General features: G+C 50.3%; 7 protein-coding genes across 7 annotated transcripts; 2 read left to right on the plus strand and 5 right to left on the minus strand.

Annotated features, from left to right (window-relative positions):
• Nucleotides 1-71: 71 nt before the first annotated feature.
• On the minus strand, nucleotides 72-5,075 carry GIQ15_05200 (uncharacterized protein; the record flags this gene model as incomplete). Its single annotated transcript, XM_033552617.1, has 4 exons — nucleotides 72-259; nucleotides 329-4,148; nucleotides 4,196-4,681; nucleotides 4,758-5,075. 4 exons carry the CDS (start codon nucleotides 5,073-5,075, stop codon nucleotides 72-74), a joined length of 4,812 nt encoding a protein of 1,603 aa, XP_033406347.1.
• Nucleotides 5,076-6,630: 1,555 nt separating this feature from the next.
• Nucleotides 6,631-8,654, plus strand: GIQ15_05201 (5-aminolevulinate synthase; the record flags this gene model as incomplete). The annotated part of the gene is made up of 2 exons (XM_033552618.1): nucleotides 6,631-7,009; nucleotides 7,060-8,654. 2 exons carry the CDS (start codon nucleotides 6,631-6,633, stop codon nucleotides 8,652-8,654), a joined length of 1,974 nt encoding a protein of 657 aa, XP_033406348.1.
• A 460-nt stretch (nucleotides 8,655-9,114) lies between these two features.
• GIQ15_05202 (uncharacterized protein) lies at nucleotides 9,115-10,694 on the minus strand (the record flags this gene model as incomplete). Its single annotated transcript, XM_033552619.1, has 3 exons — nucleotides 9,115-10,092; nucleotides 10,164-10,483; nucleotides 10,550-10,694. The coding sequence occupies 3 exons, from the start codon at nucleotides 10,692-10,694 to the stop codon at nucleotides 9,115-9,117; spliced, it is 1,443 nt and encodes a 480-aa protein (XP_033406349.1).
• Nucleotides 10,695-12,093: 1,399 nt separating this feature from the next.
• GIQ15_05203 (carbamoyl-phosphate synthase arginine-specific small chain) lies at nucleotides 12,094-13,562 on the minus strand (the record flags this gene model as incomplete). The annotated part of the gene is made up of 2 exons (XM_033552620.1): nucleotides 12,094-12,380; nucleotides 12,437-13,562. The coding sequence occupies 2 exons, from the start codon at nucleotides 13,560-13,562 to the stop codon at nucleotides 12,094-12,096; spliced, it is 1,413 nt and encodes a 470-aa protein (XP_033406350.1).
• A 3,843-nt stretch (nucleotides 13,563-17,405) lies between these two features.
• Nucleotides 17,406-19,603, minus strand: GIQ15_05204 (carboxypeptidase S1; the record flags this gene model as incomplete). Its single annotated transcript, XM_033552621.1, has 2 exons — nucleotides 17,406-19,226; nucleotides 19,574-19,603. The coding sequence occupies 2 exons, from the start codon at nucleotides 19,601-19,603 to the stop codon at nucleotides 17,406-17,408; spliced, it is 1,851 nt and encodes a 616-aa protein (XP_033406351.1).
• A 1,003-nt stretch (nucleotides 19,604-20,606) lies between these two features.
• On the plus strand, nucleotides 20,607-21,197 carry GIQ15_05205 (uncharacterized protein; the record flags this gene model as incomplete). Its single annotated transcript, XM_033552622.1, has 1 exon — nucleotides 20,607-21,197. One exon carries the CDS (start codon nucleotides 20,607-20,609, stop codon nucleotides 21,195-21,197), a length of 591 nt encoding a protein of 196 aa, XP_033406352.1.
• Nucleotides 21,198-21,350: 153 nt separating this feature from the next.
• On the minus strand, nucleotides 21,351-23,925 carry GIQ15_05206 (WGR domain containing protein; the record flags this gene model as incomplete). Its single annotated transcript, XM_033552623.1, has 6 exons — nucleotides 21,351-21,926; nucleotides 21,986-22,068; nucleotides 22,126-22,968; nucleotides 23,026-23,538; nucleotides 23,682-23,783; nucleotides 23,862-23,925. The coding sequence occupies 6 exons, from the start codon at nucleotides 23,923-23,925 to the stop codon at nucleotides 21,351-21,353; spliced, it is 2,181 nt and encodes a 726-aa protein (XP_033406353.1).
• Between the last annotated feature and the right edge of the window lie 556 nt (nucleotides 23,926-24,481).

Consider the following 24,481-nt stretch of genomic DNA (forward strand, 5'->3'; position numbering starts at 1 on the left):
ATATGTGAAACGAAATAATAAGGCAATTGAATCTGTTGGGGAAACCACTTTTTCGCGGGGTTTCTTTTAATTTAATCATCACCATCAATGAAACGGAGCCTTTCTTTGGCTGTCTTGGCTTTTTTGGAGGTGCCCTTTCCCGGTCCACGGCGGCGACCTCCTTTACCTGGTGGGCCTGCAGCAGGTGTCTCGATGTCTGCGGATAATGGAGTTGCGGTGCCGGAAGGTCTGGCGCTAAGATCTTCGAAGTGTCCTTCACCTATATTGTGTGGGCGGTTAGTATATTATTCTGTATGGGATAGATATAAAATATAGTGGTAATGCTTACCTTCGTGATACATATCATCCAATGTAACATCTCTCTTCTTCTTGGGGGCAGCCTTCTTTCCCTTCTTAGGTGCAGCAGCCGCCTCCTCTCCCTTGTCCATGGCTTCTTTCTCCTTTTGTTCAAGGATCTTTGCCTCATCATCATCTGCAAGCCACATGGCGATATCCTTGGTGCGGTTCTCGCGACTACGAGTGTTGAAGTCGACGCCACCGCCTGCACCGCCGGATATGACCACACGCTGCACCTCTTCTTTCTGTAGGGCTCGCTTACGAATTCGTTCTTCGATGGTTCCACGAGTGATTAAGCGGTAGACTGTGACCTGTCTGGTTTGACCGAGACGATGGGCTCGGTCCATAGCCTGAGAATCGATGGTTGGATTCCAGTCGGAGTCGTAGAAGATGACGGTATCGGCGGCTGTAAGGTTGATACCCAATCCACCGGCACGGGTGGAGAGAAGGAAGATGAATATGTCGGGTCGTTGTTGGAAATCCAAGACCGTATCACGACGGTCCTCGAGCTTGGTGCTACCGTCTAATCGACAGTACTTGTAGTTGCGGTAAGTGAGGTATTCTTCCATAAGATCGATCATGCGCGTCATCTGGAAATAGAGCAGTACACGATGGCCGCCGTTCTTCAGCTCTCGAAGGAGCTCGTCGAGTTTCGCCAGTTTGCCAGAGTCGGTGACAAATCGTCTCATCGATGGTACGGTGATGTTCGTGTATCCTCGTTTCGTGGAGCCAGGTGTCGGCAGCATCGGCGAATACGAGTAGGGCAGAGGGCTGACCTTGTTGTTCAGAATCTCCTCATCAAGGCCTCGACTTATCGTTCCAATCAAGGCCTGACGAGCCCGGACGTTGAAAAACGTATTCTCGATCTCCATGTTGGCCGACGGGGAGGAACAAGATATCATGATCGGAGGAGCTGTGGCGCACGTTCTACCGCATGGTTCGAAGCCGGAAATCCCTTCATTATCGATCACAGTCTGAGTAACGTTGAGCAGTTTGCGTAGATATCCGGATGAGCTAACTTCTGCCAACTCAGATAAATCATTGCGATCAACGATATTGAATAAAGAATGTGGGAGAAGCGTGTTTGCGTTCGTGGTATCATCGTCGTAAACGACTGAAAGTCGTGCCAGACGATTCTCACAGCCATGACGGTCTAATGCCCTCTCAAACACCCCCTTATATGACAACCTAGACGCCTCGCCTATCGATATGTCGGTAAACCTAAGCCAGGAAAAGGCTTGGTCGTCAGCCAGGCTCTCACGTATATTGTCTGGTGCCCAGACATTCATCATATGAGAAAGGTATTTATCCTCAAACCCAGCCCTGCTGTTGTCGGACCCGGGGATGTCAAGACGTCCCGTAGAACTGCATAGCATACGAGGTAGATCGTACTCCACCGAGCTGCGAGTTGTGTAGCAGACAACCGACGGTGCTCTCACGAAGGATGCCGACTCAGCGAAAGAACACATGGAATAAGGCGAAGAGGTATCAGCGCGCTCAAACAAGTCTGGATGATTGCAAACTTTCCGAAATTGCATGACCAAGTTCATCAACGTGGTGCTGTCGGCATCGTCCCCGATAGCAGCCTTTTCGATAAGATCGATAATGCTAACGCGATTTCGAAGGTTGGCGTAGTACGCCCGCTGTCGATAGGTAAGGTCACAGAAGACGTCCTTCTCGACCTTGTCACCGAGTTCCTTCTGGACATGCTTCTTTATACGTCGCAACATGAACGGCTTGAGAATCATATGTAGTCGCTTAAGCTGGTCTTCGTTCAGCTTGGTATTACTCTGAGCGTGACTTTCAATATCCTTGGAGAACCACTCGCTAAACTCGTCGTGTGAATCGAAGAGCGTCGGCATGATGAAATGCAGCAGAGCCCAAAGTTCTTGCATGTTATTCTGGATGGGCGTACCCGTGAGCAGCAGCCTGTTCCTGCAGTGGAAGCCAAGCAAGTTCTTCCATCGGGAACTCTGCGAAGATTTGATTGCCTGGGCCTCATCGAGAACCATATACTGCCATTTGACCTTTTGGAAATACTGGGCATCCAAGACCACCAGCTGATACGATGTCACTAGGACGTGAAACTCGGACTGCTTGGTATAAGTGATATGTTTGCGATCCCAGAATTTACGCAGCACCTTTCGATCCTTGGCCGAACCCCAGTATGGAAGGACTTTGATATCCGGGACGAATTTTGTGATTTCCTGCTGCCAGTTGTGAAGGGTCGAGGCTGGGGCGATGACGAGGAAGGGACCCCAGATATTGTGCACTTCAGCGAGGTAGGCCATGACAGAGATAGACTGTACTGTCTTTCCGAGACCCATCTCGTCAGCAAGGATACCGTTGATACCTTGCTCGTAAAGGTTGACCAGCCAGTTGAGACCCTTCAATTGATACTCCTTGAGCTGGCAGTTGAGCATCTTGGGCTGTGCAACCTCGACGTCACCCAAGCTTGTAGGGTTCTGGAAGTTCATTTCGCCTTCATCGAACGCGGCCATCTTGTTCTCCTGCTCGTTGAATGCCTTGGCGCGATCCTGGGCCTGTTTAACTGCATTCTGAGCGTTGGCCATGGCAGCCTCTCTCAGCACAGTATCATCCTCAGCATCGAAGTCGAGATCCTCAAAGTTGGTAACCTTTGCGCTAAGATCTCCCACATCGTCAGGCACGCCCAGCGAGTTTGCAGGCTCCTTTGCGGCTCCAGCCTTATCGTCGACGGGAGCAGCGGTCGTGTCTCCAGACTGTTCAGCTTCACTTGTCTTGATCTTGCGGCCGATGAAATGGGAGTACAGCTCAGTCTGGGAGATGAGGAAGTTGAGTTTGCGTTTCTGACGGTTGGCTTCACGGTCAGCGTCTGCCTTCCTGGCGAGTTCCAGTTCTTGTTTCTCTGCCATTCGGCGTAGATCACGCTCTTCACGCTCGTTTCGCTTCCAGAACGACATCATTTCGCGCATGGTTCGTTTAGCTCGGGCCTGTGTATCCTTTGTGCTGCGATTAGTGCGTTCTTGCCATTTCCTAGCTTGCTTGCTGGCGAGCTGTGCCGTTTTGCGCAGGTTCTCCTGTCGAGTATTAAGGGAGGCGGTCTTGATACGGGCAACCTTTGGAATGTCCTTGCGGGCCATATCTCTCCAGATCTGTTCGTATAGCTGAGTGTAGCCCTTGGTATCGAAAGTTGCAACAGGAGTAGGCGTAGGTTCCTTTGAACGAGCTGCCTTTGTCTCCTTTTTCAGAGTGGCCTTTCTCGAGCCGTCCTTGGGAGCGATGGGAACGGGCTCCTCGCCTTCCATGGCAGCATAGGCGGCCTCCGCGGCATCCTTTTCAGCCTGCTTCTGCTCCTTGGTTTTCTTTGGTCGTGTCGTCGCGCCACCCTTGGTCGGCTTCTTCTTATTAGGAGAGACTTTATCTCGGGTGTGGAATGAACCGGTGGTGCCGCCTTCGAGGTTGGGGGAGAGAGGAGCAACCTCGCTGATCTCCTGAGGAGCGGTCCCGGTCTCGAGCACCTGTTTTGTGTGTTTGATCTTCTTGCGTGACCGGGCGATCTCTCGCTGCAGTTTCTCCTTTTCGGCGTCGTCTTCCATCTTGCTGACCTTCTTCTGGGCGGCCTGGATCTTCTCCATCTCGGCACGAACGGTATTTTCACGTCGTCGTTTCCGTTGCATGTCCTTTTTGCGTTCCTTTTCGTCTATTATTTCTTTCTGCTGGACTTCCTCTATCACCTCGGCTTCGTGCAGACGGGCAAACCGTTCCGTACCAATGGTGGCCTGTTTTTCAAACACTCGCGCAAGTTTACCCAAAAAGTTCGTTCGACGCCGCTGGCACAGGTTAGCTATGAACAGACAATAGATGATATAATACATACCTTGCGCTTCTGGGTATCGAGGGCCTCTGCGTCCCGCGCACGTTTCCTGCCCTTGACGATGTATCGTTGCCAGTCGTCTTCGAACCCGGGAGCCTCGACATCACTCTTGTCCAGATTCTCCAAGCGTTCCATGGCGTTGGTGAGATTTGGGCTACTGAAGAGCTGTGCCGGGCGTGGTATTTTCGCAGGAGCCAGCGAAACCAGGGCAGGGGATTTCGCGGGACCCGCGCCATTCGCAACTGGTTTGGGCGCAATATCACTATAGGCAGAGTCGTAGTTGTGATGGCGGCGTCTCTTATCCGACTCCAGCACTCGAATTTCCGGTTTTGGCGCGGAGACAGACGTAGACACAGGCGTAGACACAGGTAGAGGCGGCTGTTCGCTGGCCTTGACCACGGGAGGGACAGAGGCCTTTCGCGGGCGCTCCTCGGCGGGTCCTGACAGGATACTGGCAAAGGACATTGGATCTGTAGCTCTGGCGGGTTTCTAGACGTTGTTAGTATATACACATTATCGAATACAGAACGCAGACTACACAGATAAAAAACAGCACCAGACTGACCGTTTCCTTAGGCGTGGTGGCTCTTTCCCGGGCCATGGGAGGCTGCGAGGCATACATGGCGCTTCCGGAGCGTGAATCGAGCGAGATATCAGGTTCGCGCTTTGGAGAATGCGAAACCGCCTCTCCGATGCTACCTGGACGCGTGTGGGAGGGAGTATGGTTGAACATGCCAGGCGGCGGCGAGTGAGCGGAATTCGACATCAGCGAGCCACCGTACGGCCGTGGCAGCGAGTATCCAGGCTGATTGGGGGCAGAGTGGCCGCCATGGTATGCCGGCGAAGGCTCCGCGCCGTTCAAAAGAGGCAGCGTAGTGTTCATGGGCGAGGTCGGGTGCGTGTAGTGCGGGCTCCTGTTGACGGAAGCATGGGATGGGAAGCTGGGAGGCGTATGAGGCGGATGCTGCTGCTGTTGCTGCTGCTGTTGTTGCTGTTGCTGCTGCTGCTGCTGTTGTTGTTGCTGCTGCTGCTGCTGGTAGGAGTCTGCGTAGGGACGGTCCCGCGACGGCGAGTACGAAACATAGCGAGGCTGCTGGGTGGGCGAGCGCGAGGAGTACGGGGGAGCTCCCGTCATGGCTGCTGGAGCTGCTGGAGGGCCAATTCAGGCCTCCGGAGTGCTCTGAGCTGGCGAAGGGTTCAGAGGACACGCTCCATGGGCCGGTATACGGGCAGGTCGCGGCGAACTAGAGGAACGGGGAGGGCAGACGGTGCAGGAGACGCGGCGGGCAATGCGGCAGCGCGGCGAGGAGAGATGGCAGAGGCGTATACGGGCGGTCGATGGATATGGATGCTGGAGGGCGTTGAGCAGGGCGAGCAGGCGAGCAGGAGAAGTGAAGGTGAAAAGGCTGCTTCAGGACGCTATTTCTTGTATCTCATCTATGCACGTGACTCTATAGAGAGATGATACTGAGAAGAGATGATGAGAAAAGAAGATGAAGACAAGAAGGAAAGACAAGACGGAGAAGATAAGATGACACTAAGAGGAGAAGAGAAGATGAAGAAGAGAAGAGATGATACGAAAAGACAAGATGGAGAGATGAAGAGATGAAGAAGGACTCCTGCCTACGTGATTACTGACTAGACAAAGCAGAACAAACAGACAGACACCTACAGACATACACATTCCAGTCCATAGACTACAGACAGAGACTTCATAGACTTCATACAGACTATACAGACAGAGACAGAGACTTCATAGACTCCAGACTCCAGACTATGCAGACTCATGGGTGAAGACTTGATATCTCCAGCCAGCCACGATCTCCGACCAGACTGATCTCCTGCACCAACTCATCCAGCTGTATCGAACTTATACGATGATGATCCAGCCGATCCCTGATCCCAATCGCATACACCGCGACAGACAATCCAACTCGCTACTTATACTACTTACTACTTATAAGGAGTACTCTACTTGTACTCTACTTATACTCTAGTATGTCAACTCTAGTATCCTTCTCTCTCTCTCTCCTACTCACTATCACTCCTACTCTCTGACTATTTCTCTATAACCACCCACCCTCTCCCCTCTACTCACCTACTCTCCTCTCCTCTCCTCCTCTACTCTCTTACATCTATCTCCTATATCTTTTATATATTTTATATCATATATGTTATATTCATCTTTTTCTACGTCGCGATAGAGTGTTGGCTTACTCAGCAGTCACATGCCCTCAGCCAATCAGAGGCCGCTTATTCATAGAAAAGCCAAATCACGGGGATTTCTCGGTCAAAAAGCAGCCGCAAAAGGGAAAAAGGAAGAAAAGGATCAAAGACGAACACACGATCACTACACACACTACACACTACACTGCACTTGAGACAGAGACAGACATAGAGACAAAGACGAGACGAGACTCTACACTACGAGCATCGCCATGGAATCTCTGCTCCAGCAGTCGCGCTCGCTCTGCCCGTTCCTGAAGAAGACGGCCCCGGCAACCCTGCGTGCGCTGTCCACCACCACCCGCCCCAGCTCCAGCGTCGTCGGAGGCACCATCACCAACCTGCAGGTCGTCGCCAGGCGCTGTCCCGTCATGGGCAAGGCGCTCGCCGTCCAGAGCTCCCGCATTGCCCTCAGAGGCGAGGCCAGGGCGTTCGGCTCCTGTCCGCGATCCGCCGGGGCCGCCAGCGTCGTCAGGGAGAACCTGCGCCGCAGCGTCAAGCACCAGGCCTGTCCGGAGTCGAGGAGAGGGCTGCATACCACCAGTGCTCAGGCGGCCGTCGTCGACCAGCAGTCCCGCGGAAAGGACCGAGGTGTGTATAGTCATTGAATTGAGATGAGATGAATGTACTGACGGTGATAGTGTACCCCGTTCACCCACGATCTGGAAGTGAACAGCTGAACCGCGCACGAGAGACTCCCTTTGCAGGCCCCAAGCCCGCCATCCCAGCGACGACCGCCAAATTCGACTATGAAGGCTTCTACAGAGGCGAGTTGGACCGCAAGCTCAAGGACAAGTCCTACCGCTACTTCAACAACATCAATCGTCTGGCCAAGGAGTTCCCGCGTGCCCACATGGCGTCTCCCGAGGACAGAGTCACCGTCTGGTGCGCCAACGACTATCTCGGTATGGGCCGTAACCCTCATGTGCTCAAGAGCATGCACGATACCTTGGACAACTACGGTGCCGGTGCCGGTGGAACACGCAACATCTCCGGCCACAACCAGCACGCAGTCGCATTGGAGAAGACGGTGGCAGACCTGCATCGAAAGGAAGCTGCGCTGGTCTTCTCCTCTTGCTATGTTGCCAACGACGCTACCCTGGCCACCCTCGGTAGCAAGCTGCCAAACTGCGTCATCCTCTCGGACAGCCTGAACCACGCCTCCATGATCCAAGGGATCCGTCATTCAGGCGCAAAGAAGGCTGTCTTCAAGCATAACGATCTCGAGGACCTGGAGATGAAACTTGCCTCTTTGCCCCCTGATATCCCCAAGATCATTGCCTTTGAGTCTGTTTACAGCATGTGTGGCTCCGTTGCGCCCATCGAAGCCATCTGTGACCTGGCAGAGAAGTACGGCGCCATCACTTTCCTGGACGAAGTCCATGCCGTAGGCATGTACGGGCCTCACGGTGCCGGTGTTGCAGAACACCTCGACTTCGACACCTACGCAGACCCAACGGCCAGCGTCAAGGGAACAGTCATGGACCGTATCGACATCATCACCGGTACCCTGGGTAAAGCCTATGGCTGCGTGGGTGGCTACATCGCCGGATCTGCCTCCCTCGTCGATACCATCCGCTCCCTTGCTCCCGGATTCATCTTCACCACTTCCTTGCCTCCAGCCACCATGGCCGGCGCCACTACTTCCATCAACTACCAATCCAACTACTCCCGCGACCGCACCATGCAACAACTCCACACTCGCGCCGTCAAGGCGTCCCTCGACGCAAACGACATCCCCGTCATCCCGAACCCATCACACATCATTCCCATCCTCGTCGGAGACGCAGAGCTCGCTAAAAGGGCCTCAGACATGCTTCTGGAGGACTACGGCGTCTACGTCCAGGCCATCAACTACCCGACCGTCCCCCGTGGTGAGGAACGACTCCGCGTCACTCCCACGCCAGGACATACGAAGGAATACCGCGACCATCTCATCCAGGCTCTCAAGGGTGTATGGGAACGTCTCGGCATCCGCAAGACCAGCGACTGGAAAGAGGCAGGCGGCTTCTTGGGCGTGGGCGAAGCCCATGAAGAGAAGAACCTCCCGCTCTGGAAGGACGAGCAGCTCGGTCTGGCTGCCGGTGAGGAGCTGGAGACTACCATCGCCCGCGAACTAAAGGCCGAGGAATTGCATAGACAGCAGATGATGCGTCAGCTGGCTGGTGGTTGCGCTACCGAGGCGAAGGAAGGTCGAGTTGATCATCTCAACATGGCCATTCCGGCCTCTGCGTGATCTCTCCTATTCCGCTGATAAACTTCTGCTTCTTCTTCATTTTCTGCAATGTGAACGTTTTATGCAAAACTCCAACTATTGACGCTCCTTTGGCACGCACATACATAAACTCTTAAGCCGACCTTTATACCCTTCTTATTTGCAATAGTTTCGCATTATTGAATATAAGCAGGCCATGTCTTACCATCCTACTTCAATTAATATCGAGGCTATACTTGCAACCCCTTTTTTGACCCTTGTCTTTTTGACTTGCCTTTTGACCTGCCTTTTGACTTGCCTTTTGACTTGCCTTTTGGCTATATACTTTTATATAAACCGCCATCACGGCGAAGCAATTCTAACATTCTATCTCGGCAAAAGCTTTCCCATATACTTCGTAGCTCTCATTTATCTGAACAGTCTGTATTTTTATAACATAAACACCCGCGCAAAGTACATACATATTTTCCAAGGTATCTATCTACCTCTTCGACATCCTCCCCCTGCTAACCTTGGGAAACTCAACGGGAATCTTCAGTCTTGCGATTCTCTTTGATGCCGCCTCCGCCTTGCCGCCTTTAATATTCCACTTTGCAAACTCCGTCTCCCTAGGCTTGTCAACTTTACACCCGAGCTCTCTGAAATATTTTAGAATTGTGTCATTCTCTAGTCGTAGATCATCACGCAGGTCTGCGGGATCAGTGGCTAGCTCTGTCAAGCTGCTTCCACCTCCCTTGCCAGACGATGGCGGGATGTGGAGCGATAGAGCACATATCGTGGTGTGGAGGAGTGTTATATCATTTCGGGAGAGGAATGAGCCCTGTGGAACAAATTTACGGCGGAGAGAGTCCAGGAATGGGTCCGTTATTGTTGGAGTAGTAGTGGCTTCAGAGTCGACGGCCGTAGAGAGCACTCGCCGCAGGTCTTCGCGGGGAGGGAGTTTCTTGCTCTCAGGCCCACGACCACCACCGCTCGATCGTTTCAGAGACCGTGATAGCTCGATCAATATAAGTATGAATCGTAGGAGTTGTACAATTGACTTGTCGCCTGATTGAACAGCGGCTTCAACCCGATTAGCCACGAAGCGCGAGGTAGTAGTGATACCCTCTGAAGCAGCGACTGCCTCCTGCCAGTCTCGAACCGGTATTTTGCGCAACGTTGGAAGGCCGTTGGGTACCAGGCTCTCAACGCTGTAGACGTCTGCGGGCTGGGTGGCTGACAAGTTCGGTTGAGGGAGTGGTTTGGATGCCTGGATCTCTGCCTGTGCTGACTTCTCCGCCGCTGCAATTGACATTGCATCCTGTGGCATGGACGAGAGGAGAGCGGATTCGGCTGCATTGGTAGACGAGACAGATGCGTTGGAGGTGAGCGCATTCTCCGTGATGGCAGCAACAGCTTTACGAGCCATTTTCGTTCCGAATGCTTCTGCGAGTGCAGCTCTTTGAGAGAGGGCAGTAGGCTATAAGCACTTGTCAGCATAATGCGCTTTGAATACTCTTCCAGAGCTAGTAACTCTTCAAGAGAACATACCGCAGCTTCTTCGCCAGTTTCCTCCTCTACCTCTACGGCAGCTTCCCGCAGACATCCTCGCACCATCATCTTCCTTGCCTCCAAGATCTGCATGGTGTTCTCCTTCGGATCGTAAACCGCAACGTAGTGATTCCATAGATTGTCCAACTCATTCTCCCCCTCTCTACCGGTGAAATTGAGCTTAGGGTGCGCAGAGGTATGCAATAGCAATTCAGTCGAGGATAGGTTTGTGTTCTCAACGTGCTTTATGCGCTGCTGGCGCGGCTTTGCGTAGGTACTTAGCGGCAGCGTTTCTGGAACCGTGAGACCAGGCGCGGAAGCTGAAAACAGGTCGTTAGCTACACGTACACTTCTTAGGGAGCAGAATGAGTATATACGGTGCATACCTATGATAGGGACTTGTCCTGCTGGGTTTTGCTTGAACTGGACCTTCACCGGCGCAGTGCTGGAACCGATTGCAGGTTTTTTGCTTGGTCGCTCATGTCGGTCTGACGCCCGTTTTCTCTTCTTCTCAACGGAAGAACTGCCCATTATGGCTATATTTGGTCGAATCGATACGGATAGAGTGTTTCTTCCACTGTTGTAATGATCGTTAAGCTGTATAGATGCGCTGGTGTCGGGAGTCGTTAATGATGGATGTTCGGGCTAAAAAAATATTATGCCTCTGCGCCAGAACTCCACTCCACAACACCAAGCATCAACTAAATATCAATTAGTAAAGAATTGACAACTTCAGCACAAACACACAAAGCAGAGAATAACTACGGCCAGCTGCGTTGAAGAAGATAATTTGCTTGAAAACTTCCAGTTTCACATTCTGAGACTCGTCACTATCAACAGGCACAAGTGAAGGTATTAATTACATGAGTAAAGCAACACATCGAAATCCCCAGAATGAAAAACCGTCCAAGTAACTTTCACCATCTCTGTGGTTGAACAGGGTTATTTAAGCCCCTTCGTAATTGACCAGCCTGGCCATTCCCATGCACATTAAAAGATGTTTTCATCACCCCATTGACCATAAACAAGAAAAGAAACGAAAATACACCTCGGGGGGTGAAATTTTGACGGTTCCCAGCCCCAATTGACTCCTAGTCAGATGCCCCGTTGAAAGAATCGCAAGTCATTATGAGTTAATCGATATTCGCAGGCGGGGTTGTTGGGAGGTGGGAAGACGGAAGATGTAGATTCGTGGGTCCGACATCACAAACACATTCGTAAAGAAGACTTTCGTAATAGCGCACGCGGTGGCTGCTTTTTTATTCAGGCATTAAGGTAGCATAGGCGGTTTGGCTGAGACAGAGCGGTTGAATAGTTTACTTGCTGTAGAAGGGGTTAGCTATGTTCTCATCAATATCATAAACGACAGACTGTTTACGTACCTTCTGGCTCTAGTCTTACGGCGCTTACGTTTCAAACGACGAACTCGCTTCTTTCTCCACTTAGCTCTCATCTTCGCAGAATTGCTAAGGCTGTAGCAGATGAAGCAATTAGCAACGGAGACACGATCGAATCGCACTGGAGCAGGGCCGACATACCTTTCTTTGTCGATGAGGAGGATGGTTGAAGGAAGAAGAAGTCGCTTGGAAGCTCGAAGTAAAACAACTTTGTATGTGTGTGTGCTGACTAATGCGGGCTAGGCTGTATCTGGAAGCGAGGCTTGGCTATATTACGTCATCTACTTTATCCCACCATTACGTAATATAGACATCAACCACGGAAAGAAAAGGAGAAAAGGTCAGAAGTGAACAGAACGTAATGGAATTATATTTCAATCTGGATAGAGCACGAGTAGACATATTTCAGGCCACAGATAACTGATTTTCAAAGCAAACGATCCTCCACTAAAGCCAGTACCTCGGAAATACCACACATAGAAAGATAAGAAAAATAAGAATCAAACACTCAAATAAGAAAAATAATGATCAAATCATGCGGTAGCGGCAGCGAGGGTTGGTTCTGGTGTAGCGGCTACTGAGGCAGCGGCAGGCTGGGTGTTACGGACGATGTCGACACCGACTCGCTCGTTTCCAAGGAGATCCGCCAAAAGAGGGCTGGGGCGGTTGTCCCGCTCGGGCTGGTGGGTTGCCTGGCTGGCCTTGTACTTGTGGACACTGTCGAGGTAGATGTCGAACAGGTAGGAAGAGTCAAGAGGTCCTCCCTTGGCTTCAGGGTGGAACTGGGTGCTGAAGATTGGTCGGGTCTTGTGAATCATTCCTGAGGGTTAAGGTTAGTGACGAGAACACTGGAGCATAGATACAAGATTTACGTACCTTCGTTGCTGGAGTCGTTGAGGTTGACAAAGTACGGCTTCCAGTCACTTGGAAGGGTGCTGGCGTCAACGGCGTAGCCGTGGTTCTGACTGGTGATGTGGCAGCGGCCGGTAGTCAGGTCCAATGCCGGAATGTTATGGGCTCTGTTACCATACTTCAACTTGATGGTACGAGCTCCAACGGCCAGACCCAAGAGCTGATGGCCTAGACAGATGCCCATGATAGGGATTTGGGAGGTCTTCATCAGCTTGGCGAGGGTGTGAACGGTCTGCGCACAATGAGTTGGGTCACCGGGGCCATTGGAGATGAAAACTCCGTCAAAGTGGTGGGCGACCTTGTAGACTGGGTAGTCGTAAGGGAAGACTGTCACGCTGGCACCACGGCTGACAAGGCTTCGCAGGATGTTTTCTTTCACTCCACAGTCGATGACAGCTACGTGAGACGTGCTGTTTGCGGCACTGACGTGGAAGGGAGACTTGGTGCTAACTTTGCGGACAAGGTTGATCTGTTCAGGGTCGACGTAGGCTTCGTCCTGGTCGGCGTCGTACTCCTCGCCGACGGTGATTTTAGCAAGAGATGAACCTTGCTCACGGAGGTAAGTGACGACTTGGCGAGTGTCGACGCCGGAGATGGCGGGGACACCCTCTCGAATGCACCATTCGCTCAAGCTCTCGACGGCAGTCCAATGGCTGTATTTAAGGGCGGCGTCTGCAACGACAACGCCGACGGCCTGGAGGCTGGGGGACTCAAAGTACTTGAGGAGGCCGTGCTGGTCGCGTTCGGACGACGGGATGCCATAGTTGCCGATTAAAGGTTGGGTGAAGACGAGAATCTGCCCACGGTAGGAAGGGTCACTGAGGGACTCTGGGTAGCCGACGAGAGAGGTCGTGAAGACAGCTTCGCCAGAGATGTTGGATTTGGCACCAAACGACTTTCCATGGAACACTGGGCCATCGCGGATCGTGAGAGTGGCACGTTCATTGGAGAATGGAGCAGCAACAGGCTTGGCTGGCAAGGGTCCCCCGTTAACGACGGAGGCCATCCACCGCGTCTGGACTGCGAATTGACGGGGTAAACGGCCAGCCGCATGGGCCTTGGGCAGGGATTGAAGAGCTCGAGCGAACATGGCGAGTGGGTGACGTGAGGAGTGAGGATTTTTGATATATAGTAGTAGATTGAGTGAGGTTGGCCAGTCGGTCCAGAGATGACTCAGTTAACTGCGGCTTTCCACAGGTGGTCTGGGGGGAGTTAGCATTGTTCTTTCAGGCCGTAGCCGTCGACAGAGACGAATATTCACGGCCATACCTGAGATGTAGTCCTGCAGAGAAGCCACGTTAGCACTGGACAGCTTGTTAGGGACGGGGTAAAAGGGAGGAGTCATACTTGGGAGGTAAAAACTGAAGCGAGCACACGCATAAGCACTTCTCTGCCTTTCAGGACTTGGTTATTCTGTTGAGGAAGAAGAAGTGGAAGAGTCGAGGACGAAGAAGAGGAAGAAACGGTCAGGGCATCGGTGGTTGTTGGGCGAGGCTTGAAAATGAGGATGTTCGAAAGCTGACTGGCGGTGGTTGGCCAAGGTTACCTCTTTTGTATCACGGGTCAAGGCGGTGAAGGGTGCAGCCCGAAATTTCTTTTTTTATCTTTTTTCTTCCCCAGCAGAAAACTGGCCAACCAGAGGCCGTGTTTCCCCGGTATTTGCGTGTTTATAACGGTTATCCCGCTGCTAATTGTGCTGTATGGTATTGTCAATAAGTGGAGACGTCCAGACCGCGGCTTTTCTTTTCTCGCTTCCGATGCCGAGGTTTAACTGTTCGACATTATCATTGATCCAGAAGAGATGTTGATATCTATAGATATATATATATATAGATATATGTATGTACGTATGTATAGATATATGTATAGATATTGATACCCATAGGAAATATCTTCAGGGACCTGGACTAACGCCTACTATAAGGATAAGAGCTACTCTGATAGAGCCAGCTCGAGCTGAGATGTGAATACGTTATATGCTGGTATAAGGATGTTACCGTTGGGTCTCTGGTAGACGGTGCACCGTGTCTGAAATCCTCGTTGGTGTATACTCTAAGCTGGGCCAGATATATCATGCCGTTGCTATGGACGAACTCGCTCCAAGAAGTTGGAGTTTGATACCATCTTTCAATGAGATACTCTGCAAGGCTGCTCCAGTTCATGGTTTTGATGTTCTCTTGGTTTCTCTTGATGTTTGTTGCTTAGAGGCGGTCTCCGCTTGGGTGTCTTGATATCGTGTTGCCCCTGACTTCGGGCAACCCCCAACCACCACCACCACCATCACAACAATATCAATAACACATCTGAAGCCCTACCGGAATTTTCCACCAGCCTGAATCACATCATTCACTCTGTGAAATCTCTGCACGAAGCTTCCCGGCCACTCGTTACCTGCCTTTGAATCCTCGCTTAGTTTTAGCGCCGAATTCTCAGGTATAAAAATCCCCTTTCCCTGCTCTCACTTTGCTCTCCTCTCTCTTCTCTTTCTTTGACAATCAACCAGATACAGGCTGCTGTATCTGGTTATTTTGTCTGTCTAGCCACTTGGCTAGGTAAGTAACTCTCGTCCTTTCCTGGCCCCCTGATACTGGCTGACGGCATCTTGATACAGGCATCCCACAGGCTCACAGCAGGCACTTGGAAACAAGTATCTGAGAGTAAGTACCTTCATCATATCTCATTCACTTCACTCTGGCTGGTCATTCACTTACATGCTTCTTCTACACAGGCTTTTTCTTACCCTTTCTTGGGTCTCTCTATGAGATTCCCCTGTTATGATCTACCAGCTTGCCTGGTAGATCATGCAGTGATGACACCCCTCGGATACGATATTTTTTCGTCTAGCTTCTAAATTCAACTCTCAAGTTGAATTTAGTAATATTTCTTACACTTCTCATTTTTTTTTCATCATATCTTTCTGCTTGTCGGAGAGACTGAGGAAGGAAAAGGAGGCTGCAGATGAAGTGACCTCGTCACAACGCGTCAAGATCAGGAACTATGTATCTATAGCCAAATATTATATGCTACCCCTATCTTCTCAGGCTCTAGGGCAATAGTGAAGGGATGGAGAAGGCTTCCTCTCAGGGTCAACTTTCGAGTCCAGTTGTAAGACCCAACATCCAGAGTAAGAACCCCTGCGTATTGATTAAGATGAATTCCTCTACACGCAGCTGACATATACAGGACTTTGCCTTAAGGCAGTCAATTAATAGACTGAACGTCATGACCCGGTCTTGCTAGCAATTTCTAGCCAGAGACGTCCCCGAGAGCCCCTTGGCCTAATGAACAACCTACAAAGTGAATATGGAACCGACTATTACTTACTCATGTTAATCTTTTCATGGTATCGGATAGCATGTTTGTTATTATCAGTTTGATAGAGTGATGTTAGTTGATTTCACATTGTACAAAAGTGATGGATGGCCCTAACTATAGCATAAAATTGAATCAAATTCTATATCAGATCTACACCTCATCCCTGCCCGAGTCTATATTCTCGACCACACCATACATATCAAGACAAGGGCTAGATCGAAGTAAGTTTCTTGATGTTGCATTCACATAGCTGGGATACTGCAACTAACACCAAGCTTCGGGTATTTTATTAGACATTAATTTCCTTGTCGAACGTTATTTATATATGGTTCGAATATATGGTCTAGCTGCTCCTATACTTTACTCCGTTGTTCCAGTGTGGGTGTTAACTCGTAGCTAGCCAGTTAGCTTGGTGCACATTACCATATCTCGCGAGCTTCAGCACATCTCCCTGCACGAAAACAAGCATCAGCATATACTTCCTAATACAATTTAGCCCGCTAGGGATTGGCTGTTTGATGTCGTCGTTGGACCGTCCCAACTCCGCATGTGCGAGATCAGTCGTATCCTCAGCGAATGCTTGAGATACGGAGAAATTGACATAAATACATATTATTTTTGTCTGCTCTCTTCAATGAATGAACAGATCCGGGCAATGGCGCTGGCAGTCGGAGCTGCGGCTATAGCTATCGCCCAACGGAGACTCGATCGCATCGAACAGCAGCGTTCACGCCATCAGCGCTGCCTACGAAGACTGCATGGTCATCGTCGCCAACACAACCACAGAGCCGGATCTCCAGCGTCTTCTTCGGATGCTAGTCTTGACCGAGGTGTTACGAAGCTGGCTACCAAGCTGGACCTAGCTAGAACGCCTTCTTCGGACAGTGGATATGAGCTAGATACTTCTTCTTCCAATACTGAACCAGACGTAGGTACGTGGCTTGGTATAAATTTCCCGTTTTTTTTACCCTACCCTGTCTTTGTGATAAATGGCCGTTTTCTCATGCATGCGCGCTTCGTGGATTATGGCCCCTGAAGGGACTCAGTTCCCCGCGGAAGTTCTGGTGAAGGGAAAGAAAGGCATTAGAGCCTCGGTAGAAGCCTGGCTGGACGCGCAAGAATAGGTATGGATCTGGCTTAAACCCTATATCTTTGCATTCATGCATTTACTTATATTATTCTACCAGCTGCGCCTCTACTGCAGGATATGGTGGAGCACAGTGGATTAGGTGTATTCGCGGTAAGAAAGGTTGCCGGTGGAAGCTGCAGGGGATAGAAGTATAGAAGCCATATGTATGTCTTGTTCGGGGTTTATAGAACAATATATCTTATAGCTGAATATTTTTCTTAGCTGCAGACGGTTATTGCTAGGCTAAGCATTTATTGGCTTTGGGATCCTCAACTAGACCCTTGCATTAGAAACTTAACATCAAATGCCCGCCTGCATCTAGTACGCTACTTTCGGGTTAATAAACGTAGTACGTATGGTTAAGCAGGCTTTTCTGAATACGAATTATTCGCCAGACGAAAGGATGTTCAAAAACGAGATGTCATATACGGTTGAATTGCTTGACTGAATATTCTTAATTAAGATATATATACTCCTTCAACAAGCATATTACAACAGGAAGGTAGTGATAGCGAGGATGGCAGTCAGTCCCAACATTGAGACTGAAACTCCATTGACGGATCCAGCACCTGTGGGAGGGCGAGGAGAGGGCTGAGAGGTTGGTGGAGGGCCTTGCTTGGGAGCGGTAGGGCTCTTCACAATGTAGTTCTCAACCACTGCAGTTCCATTCTTGACAGCCTCGATTTGGTCCTTGGTGCAACTTCGGCCCATGGAGAGGACATAACAAGTTGGCTCGGGCTCTGGAGGAATCTGGTTCTTCACCTGGAAGGTAGTTGGGCTTCCGCTGGTGGAGTAGTCGCCCTTCTTAATAGTATCGATTTTACCAGTTGCAATGTCCTTGTTGAACATAATACGGTGGAAGATCTCCAAAGATGTTTCAGGCTGGTACGCAGGGACCTCGTGGCCAGCTTCAAAAACCCTGGTGAAGGAGAAGTTTCCGTATTGACGGACCTGACCACCAACGTAGGAACCGTTGACTTGGACGTCGGCATATCCTGCTTTGTGGAAGTTTTCCGTACCGGTGTAGTTGAGAGCAAGACTGACCTTCTCACCACCGAGCCAGTTACAGATGTAGTCTCTGTCACCATAGACGAGGGCAACCTTAACTCCGGTTTCGAGGAGGTAAGCAAGATCGTCGATGTAGCCACGGGCGTCACTACGGCCATAGTCACCGATGGTGTGGAACGCTTTCCAGACGGCGTCAGAGGCTTGAGAAAAGTTGACTGGCATTCCCATGTCAGAGAGAACGTGGGCTTGGCTCAGGTAACCCTTGTAGAACTGGGGTGGGAAAGGATCACGGACAGGGTGGGCAATGTCGTAATATCCTAGCTTGGTAATGTCATAGGTATCTTCAAGCTTTGAGCCGCAGAAGTCACCAGCGTCGTTACATATTTTGTTGACAGTTTCATTGTGGCTGTAAAAGTGAGGGTCATATTCTGCAGCAACTTCGCGACATTTGATCAACTGGTCGCGGCAGCCACCGGCTCGATAGAACTCGTTCAGCATCCCATCGTATTGGCTCTGGTTGTAAGCCTTAATTCCATACGTGTTGTTGTATGCAAATTCAGGATAGCTCGTTGCTTGCTCCATGAGATCAACACAGCCGTTGATGATGCCAACGGTATCAAGGTTGAGAATATGCATCTCACCTTCCTGTGTGATGGTGTGGTTCCTGATCCTTTCATTCTGCTCCTGGAAGAAAGAGGAGAAGGCAGGGCCATATCTTCCTCCGTAGGACTCGGTCCAGATGCTAATCTTGTCATTGTTGGGCTTGTATTCGGGGAATTCTTGGAACCAAACTTGGGCAAAGTGCCATAGAGAACGAGCAGCGTTCTGGGTATTGTTTGCTGTGGCAGATCGATCCTGGCTACCATAGGTTCCGACCAAGAGCGTATTGTTTTGCTGAGGGATGCCGTTCGAAAAATCGGCAACGGTCACATCACCAGTAACAGCATTGACGGTGACGTTGGTGGCCACATCGTAGCTGAAGCCGACTTGGTTTGGCTGATCGATGTAAAGCATGTTCACCTTGTTGTTCCACGAGTATGGGTTGTTGTATGTGGAGTTAGAATCATCGTTAACCATGCAAGGCCCATTCTCCTGGAAAAGACCAATCATGGAAGAAGATCCTGGACCACCGTTTAGCCAGATGGAGAGAGGAGCATTCTTGGGATCTTCTCGAGCCTCGAAGAACCAAAAGAAGGTGTTGATAGAATAGTTTTGGTAGACACCAAAGTCGTTGTTGTTCGGAGGTAAGTGAACATGGCCAGTGAACGATCTTACTCCCTCGGTGGCTTCACAGATGTCATTCTACGCAACAGGTTAACTAAGTGCCACAATAAATTCATGAACTGATAAAACGTACCTCCTTGTAGGTGATCTTGACGTTCTCGTCGTACTTCGACTTGACTACAGTCACGCCCTCAACAGGTGGAGGGAGGAACTGGGCACTGGCAGCGCCAATTAGTGGCACAGCCACGGCAAGGCTCGTAGTAAGACGCATCGTGGGCGTAACTATTTTGCCAGATAAAAAGAAGATATAGCAAGATAGCTGCCCAAGCTCCTGGTCAGAGTTCCTGGAGGAGAGAAATTAAACCATCACTCTCGGAATGGGCCCCCAATGCCTTTTTATAAGTAAAAAATAACATGACATTCACCCGCGAGGACCTGGGGAGCGGGGGAAGCATGTTGAGAGAACATGGTACAGGCCCCAGATTGCGCGAGAGCCGGCCTCCTGGTCAAGATATCCCTGATATGGGGCTGGTAGCCAATAACAGGGACGACGATCCCGGGGAATGCTGGACGTAATCCATGACTGATCGTTTTCTGTATGTCGACCCCAGGCAAAAAGAAGAGGGGATGAGATTGTTAGGTCAAAAAGATTGCATCTGGTACATCCATGTCTAGTGCGGAGCAGGACACGATGTAGCATACCCCTGTTGAGTTACTAACAGGAGTCAAGCCTCTCCAAGCAAAAGCTTCAACGAAGCATCTCCCCCACAAGCAGTCCGTATTTTCCGGCTGTTATCGGCACTGAACTGAGGGCGCAAATGTTGGTTGCATGTCTCTGGAATACGACATGAACTTGAGCCTTGTATTGGTGGTGGACGATGTCGAAGCTTCTCGGAGAAATTCTGGCGTCATCTGCGATCAGCAATGCCTCTGACAGAATGCCCCAGGACCGTTTGATGGTCGATCGACGTCCATGTTTAAATCCTTCAAAGCCTCCATCGAGAATTGATCAGTTATCGCTGAGTTGTGTGGAGTCTCGTATAGACGCAGGATACATATTTGAGAGCAAAGCGTGACCATCCGCCAATGACTGGCATCCAACCCCTGGACGGTTTTACTAACCGACCAGACGTAGAACACCGTTTCAGGCCCATATTGCTCTTTAGGTTGACCGTTATAACCCTTGATCTCAACGTCTTATTCTTGTCGACCAAAGCGCGCGAAGGTGTCAGGATGAACATGGAGATGGATGTCGGCTTTTGCTTCCCAATTAGGGAGTTATCAAGTGCCCTGGTCAAGCTCACGCCGTTTGATGTACGGTCCAATTTCATGTATAGCGGGCGACTATGGCTACGCCTGAGAGTGAATGCCTGTTACTGATGTGTGATGATGTAGCCGGCCCGTCACTCTAAGCGATATGTAGAGCAGACCATCGACCACCCAGAGATATATGCCCATATGCCGGCGGGGCCGTACGCGAACCTGGAAGAGTTCGAAGCGAAATATATCCGAGACACAATCTACAAGGATAAAACCAAATCGACCTTCGCGATCATAGATAGAACCAAGACAGAGCCGGGTCAGGACGACGGCACTCTTGCAGGAATAGTGTCCTACACCAATGCATCTGTGCCTAACCAGCTGCTTGAAATTGCATTTCTGGTCGTGCTGCCTCCGTTCCAGCGTACTCATGTAACCACGCATGCAGTGGGATTGCTGTTGCAGTATGCACTTGATGCTCCCGACTGTGATAACCCGCAGACGGGAGGGTTAGGCCTGCGTAGAGTAATATGGCAAACTGGCACGACAAACGCCGCTTCCCGAGCTACAGCTAGGAAGATGGGATTTGAACAAGAAGGGATTTTGCGATGGGATCGAGTGTACTATGACGCCGTGCCGATGAAAAAGGAAGGGAATGGGAGAGAGATCCCCCCGCATGGAGATGGGAGGCATCTGGGCAGGGATACGGTAATCTTTGGGCTATGCTGGGATGAGTGGCATGGCGGGAAGAGGCACATGGTACAGCAGCTTATGGACCGATTCCTGTGAGGAACAATGACGACAAACGCAAGACGATGTAAATAAGCAAGGCTAACGACAGACAAATACAAAAATATGTAAGAATGAGAATCTAAAAAGCAAAGGCACAAGAAATGAGCCCTAACAAACACAGGTAACCAACCGGCTCTCCAAAATGACCACTCATCGCATGTCAACTTCAAGCAAATACTTGATCCGTATCTGTGCCACGTCGTACACGATATATTCGTTGTACTGAAGCCACACATTGCTTGCAGTATTCTGGCCCAACGGGTTAGAACAGTCTGGTATCATCACCCCAGCCAGATCTTTATGAACGCATCCAGCATCTTTCCATCCGCTAGGGATGGCTCTTCCTAGACCCAAGGTGGCTAGTTTTCCAGCCTTCTTGACAGCTTCAGCAGCATTATAATCGGAATCCGCCAGCTCATGCATGGGATCACCCAACTCGACATCGCAAAGCATAAGTAAGCCAATGTTATTACTGAGAGTGTGGTAACAGTAGTTGGCGGATTTACTAGAGACATCAGCAAAGTAAACACCTTTTCCGAACATGTATCCGGTAACAGGTGCTTCTGGGGGAGCGATTCGGAGACCCTGGCTGAGGATACCACCGTAATTGGTAGTACGGGAGCCATGCCACAGCAGACGACGGTTGCTGTTTGGCAAATTGGCATACGGGGATTTCTTGTAGCGTTCTGCTTCTCCGGTACGCTCAACTCGGAAGATGTTGCGTAGCTATTTAAGATTGTCAGACATGGTTATCGTGATAGGAGGTTCAGAGCGTGGGCACTTACGTTGTATCTAACACTATGAGTTGCGCCGTGTGATCGAGTAAGGTAAGTTTCCAACTCCTTGTACTCAGTTGAGACACAATCAACTAATAAACAAACTTGGTTAGAATGTAAACAAAACAGTGGGATATCAGGCAACTCACGAGGCGTCATCTCATCAAGGCCGAGACCAAGGAACTGTCTATCCAGATGATGAATAGGATCGGTATCTTCCTCCTCCTCAGAAGCACTCATGATCTTGCTACTAATCTCCATGTCAGACAGAGCTTCAAGCAACTCGACCTCTCTCTTGATCAATTGTGGCGCTCTGAGCACGGGTGGTCGCTGCCTGCCGAAAGCGTGAGGAATAATGCTGAAATACTGGTTGCTCAGCTGTTCAACTTCTCTGTGGGCACCAGAAAGCTTGGTAGCGTCGTTGATGATGACATCTAACTGCTTTAGGACCTCGAAACCTCGCAGAAGCGTCCGCTTGCTTAGTTTCCCCAAAGGTAGCTTATTCGCATCATAGGCCATCTCGACCATGGTGGCATTGAAGAAACTCTGGTTGAAGATCAATGCGACGAGGCTCTGCACGGCCTCGTGCAAAGTACTGTCTGCCTTCTTGACCTCCTTCTTTGGTTCGTCACTCTTAGCCTTCTTCTCTTTCTTTGGCTTCTTATCGGGGTCATCTTCCTCGTAATTCCGTTCCACGTAGGTATATTTGTTAGATTTGGGAGAGTCATTCCTTTTTTCCCAGCTCAGGCCACTCTTATCCTTGAACTTTTTCTCGAAATTGCTCATCGCCTGTTTAAAGTCAAGGGGGCTTGAGGGACCCATTTGGCCGTTTTCTCCAACTCTACCCCATCGAGTCCAGGCGACGAACTTTCCAGGGGTTGGCCCTTCAAGTAACTGGATGATATAAAATTTGTTGTTGTTGGCACCGGAATCGGTCCGGTTCAGCGCCGCATCGAAGATGACGCCCTGATCCTGCCACACTTTATATTTATCTAGATTGGGAGTTTATGTTAGATTCCTGCATTGCTCTAGGGCGACATGGAGCGTACCTTTCTGTGGAACATAGTCATCAACTGGAACAACCAAAGCTGCAGAGTCATCCTTTTCATCCTCTTCCTCCTCGGCGTCCTCTTCGTCCTTAACTTTGTCATCTTTCTTGACAGCTTTGCTACCTTTGGCCTTAGCATTGGCCTTGGTCTTGGTATCAGCTACTGCGGCCTTCTTCTTCTTCGCCGGCGGTTCGTCAGCCGCATCGTCGGCATCGTCGGCATCATCGTCGTCTTTCTTGCCCTTGAGCGGCCGCTTACTCCTCGAATTGGCCTTTGCAGGCTGTGACTGAGGCTGCGACTGAGGTTGCGACTGAGCCTGGGACTGGGATTGGGACTGGGTTGCTCGGCCGGACCTCCGAGGAGCAGCAGCATTAGGCGCCGGAGCCTTGCCAGTGAGGGATGATGCAATGCTGTAAGAGCTCTCGTCTGCGCGCTTCTTGTTGCTATGCGAGTCTTGCAGCCAATCCAGCGTCACGATCTGGATATCGCCTCCTAGGGCAATAGCCTGCTTGTCTGGATATATGTGAGTCGTAATGTTCCGATGTATGGAAGACTGGGCAATTGAGAAATTGATCCCGTTAACACCGCCAGCAGGAGGCTTGCAGAGTTCAAAGTGCACAATTAAGAAAAAAAGGGGGATTATTTACTCTTTGTACCCGTCGGGTGTGCATCCGTAGTAGTAACGAGATGTGTGCACGCATCGCTCACTTTGGTGCTGAATGTTCCGCCGAGCTGCTCAACGAGGTCCTTTAAGTCTCCTGGAGGCCATAACCATCAATTGATCAAAACCATGCTTTCAACGTTGAGGACGCGAAAATGTAAACAAGAGAGCTTACCGTGTTTGTAGTTTGGAAAGGTACCGCTCACCGCGACGACCTGATCTGCGAGAACTTTGGACATTGTGGATGAAGGGGGAGAGAGGCTGTGTCGAGCTACCTGGAGGGAGGGAGGGAGAGATATAAATATGAGAAAGCAAGGGAGAAAAGGGGATGAAACGTGGATAAATATCCCTGGAGCTCGCGCCCAACAGCTAAGAAGGTGGAAGCTCGACGTCCAGGCTGCAGCCCCTTTTGGGCTAAGCGCCGATATCTCCGTGCGGCTCTTCGCTTAGGTAAACACGGCTAAAAATAGGCAGCTATCAGGCAGAAACAGGCCAGAGGAGGGAGTTAACGAGTGAAAAAGATTAAGATATACAGTCATATATGCATGTTTAAAAGTACATCCCTGCACCGTAGCTAAATAGACAGGCAAAGATAAAGAAGTACACCAGGAACAGGCCGGGTCAATCAACCGAAAACCAAGAAAGGACTCCAGTTGGATATCTCGAACAGTGAAACAAACGCCCCCATGCCCAATTGCATACAATAGTACAGTTATACCCAAAAGCAGCCCAATTCCATATCGTGTTGCGATGACCAAAAAAGAATACCAACCAAAGGATATAAGCCAGAAAGTA

This window comes from Arthroderma uncinatum (assembly GCF_011692745.1).
Source record: "Arthroderma uncinatum strain CBS 119779 chromosome Unknown scaffold3, whole genome shotgun sequence".
In the NCBI taxonomy this organism is placed as follows: Eukaryota; Fungi; Ascomycota; class Eurotiomycetes; order Onygenales; family Arthrodermataceae; genus Arthroderma; species Arthroderma uncinatum.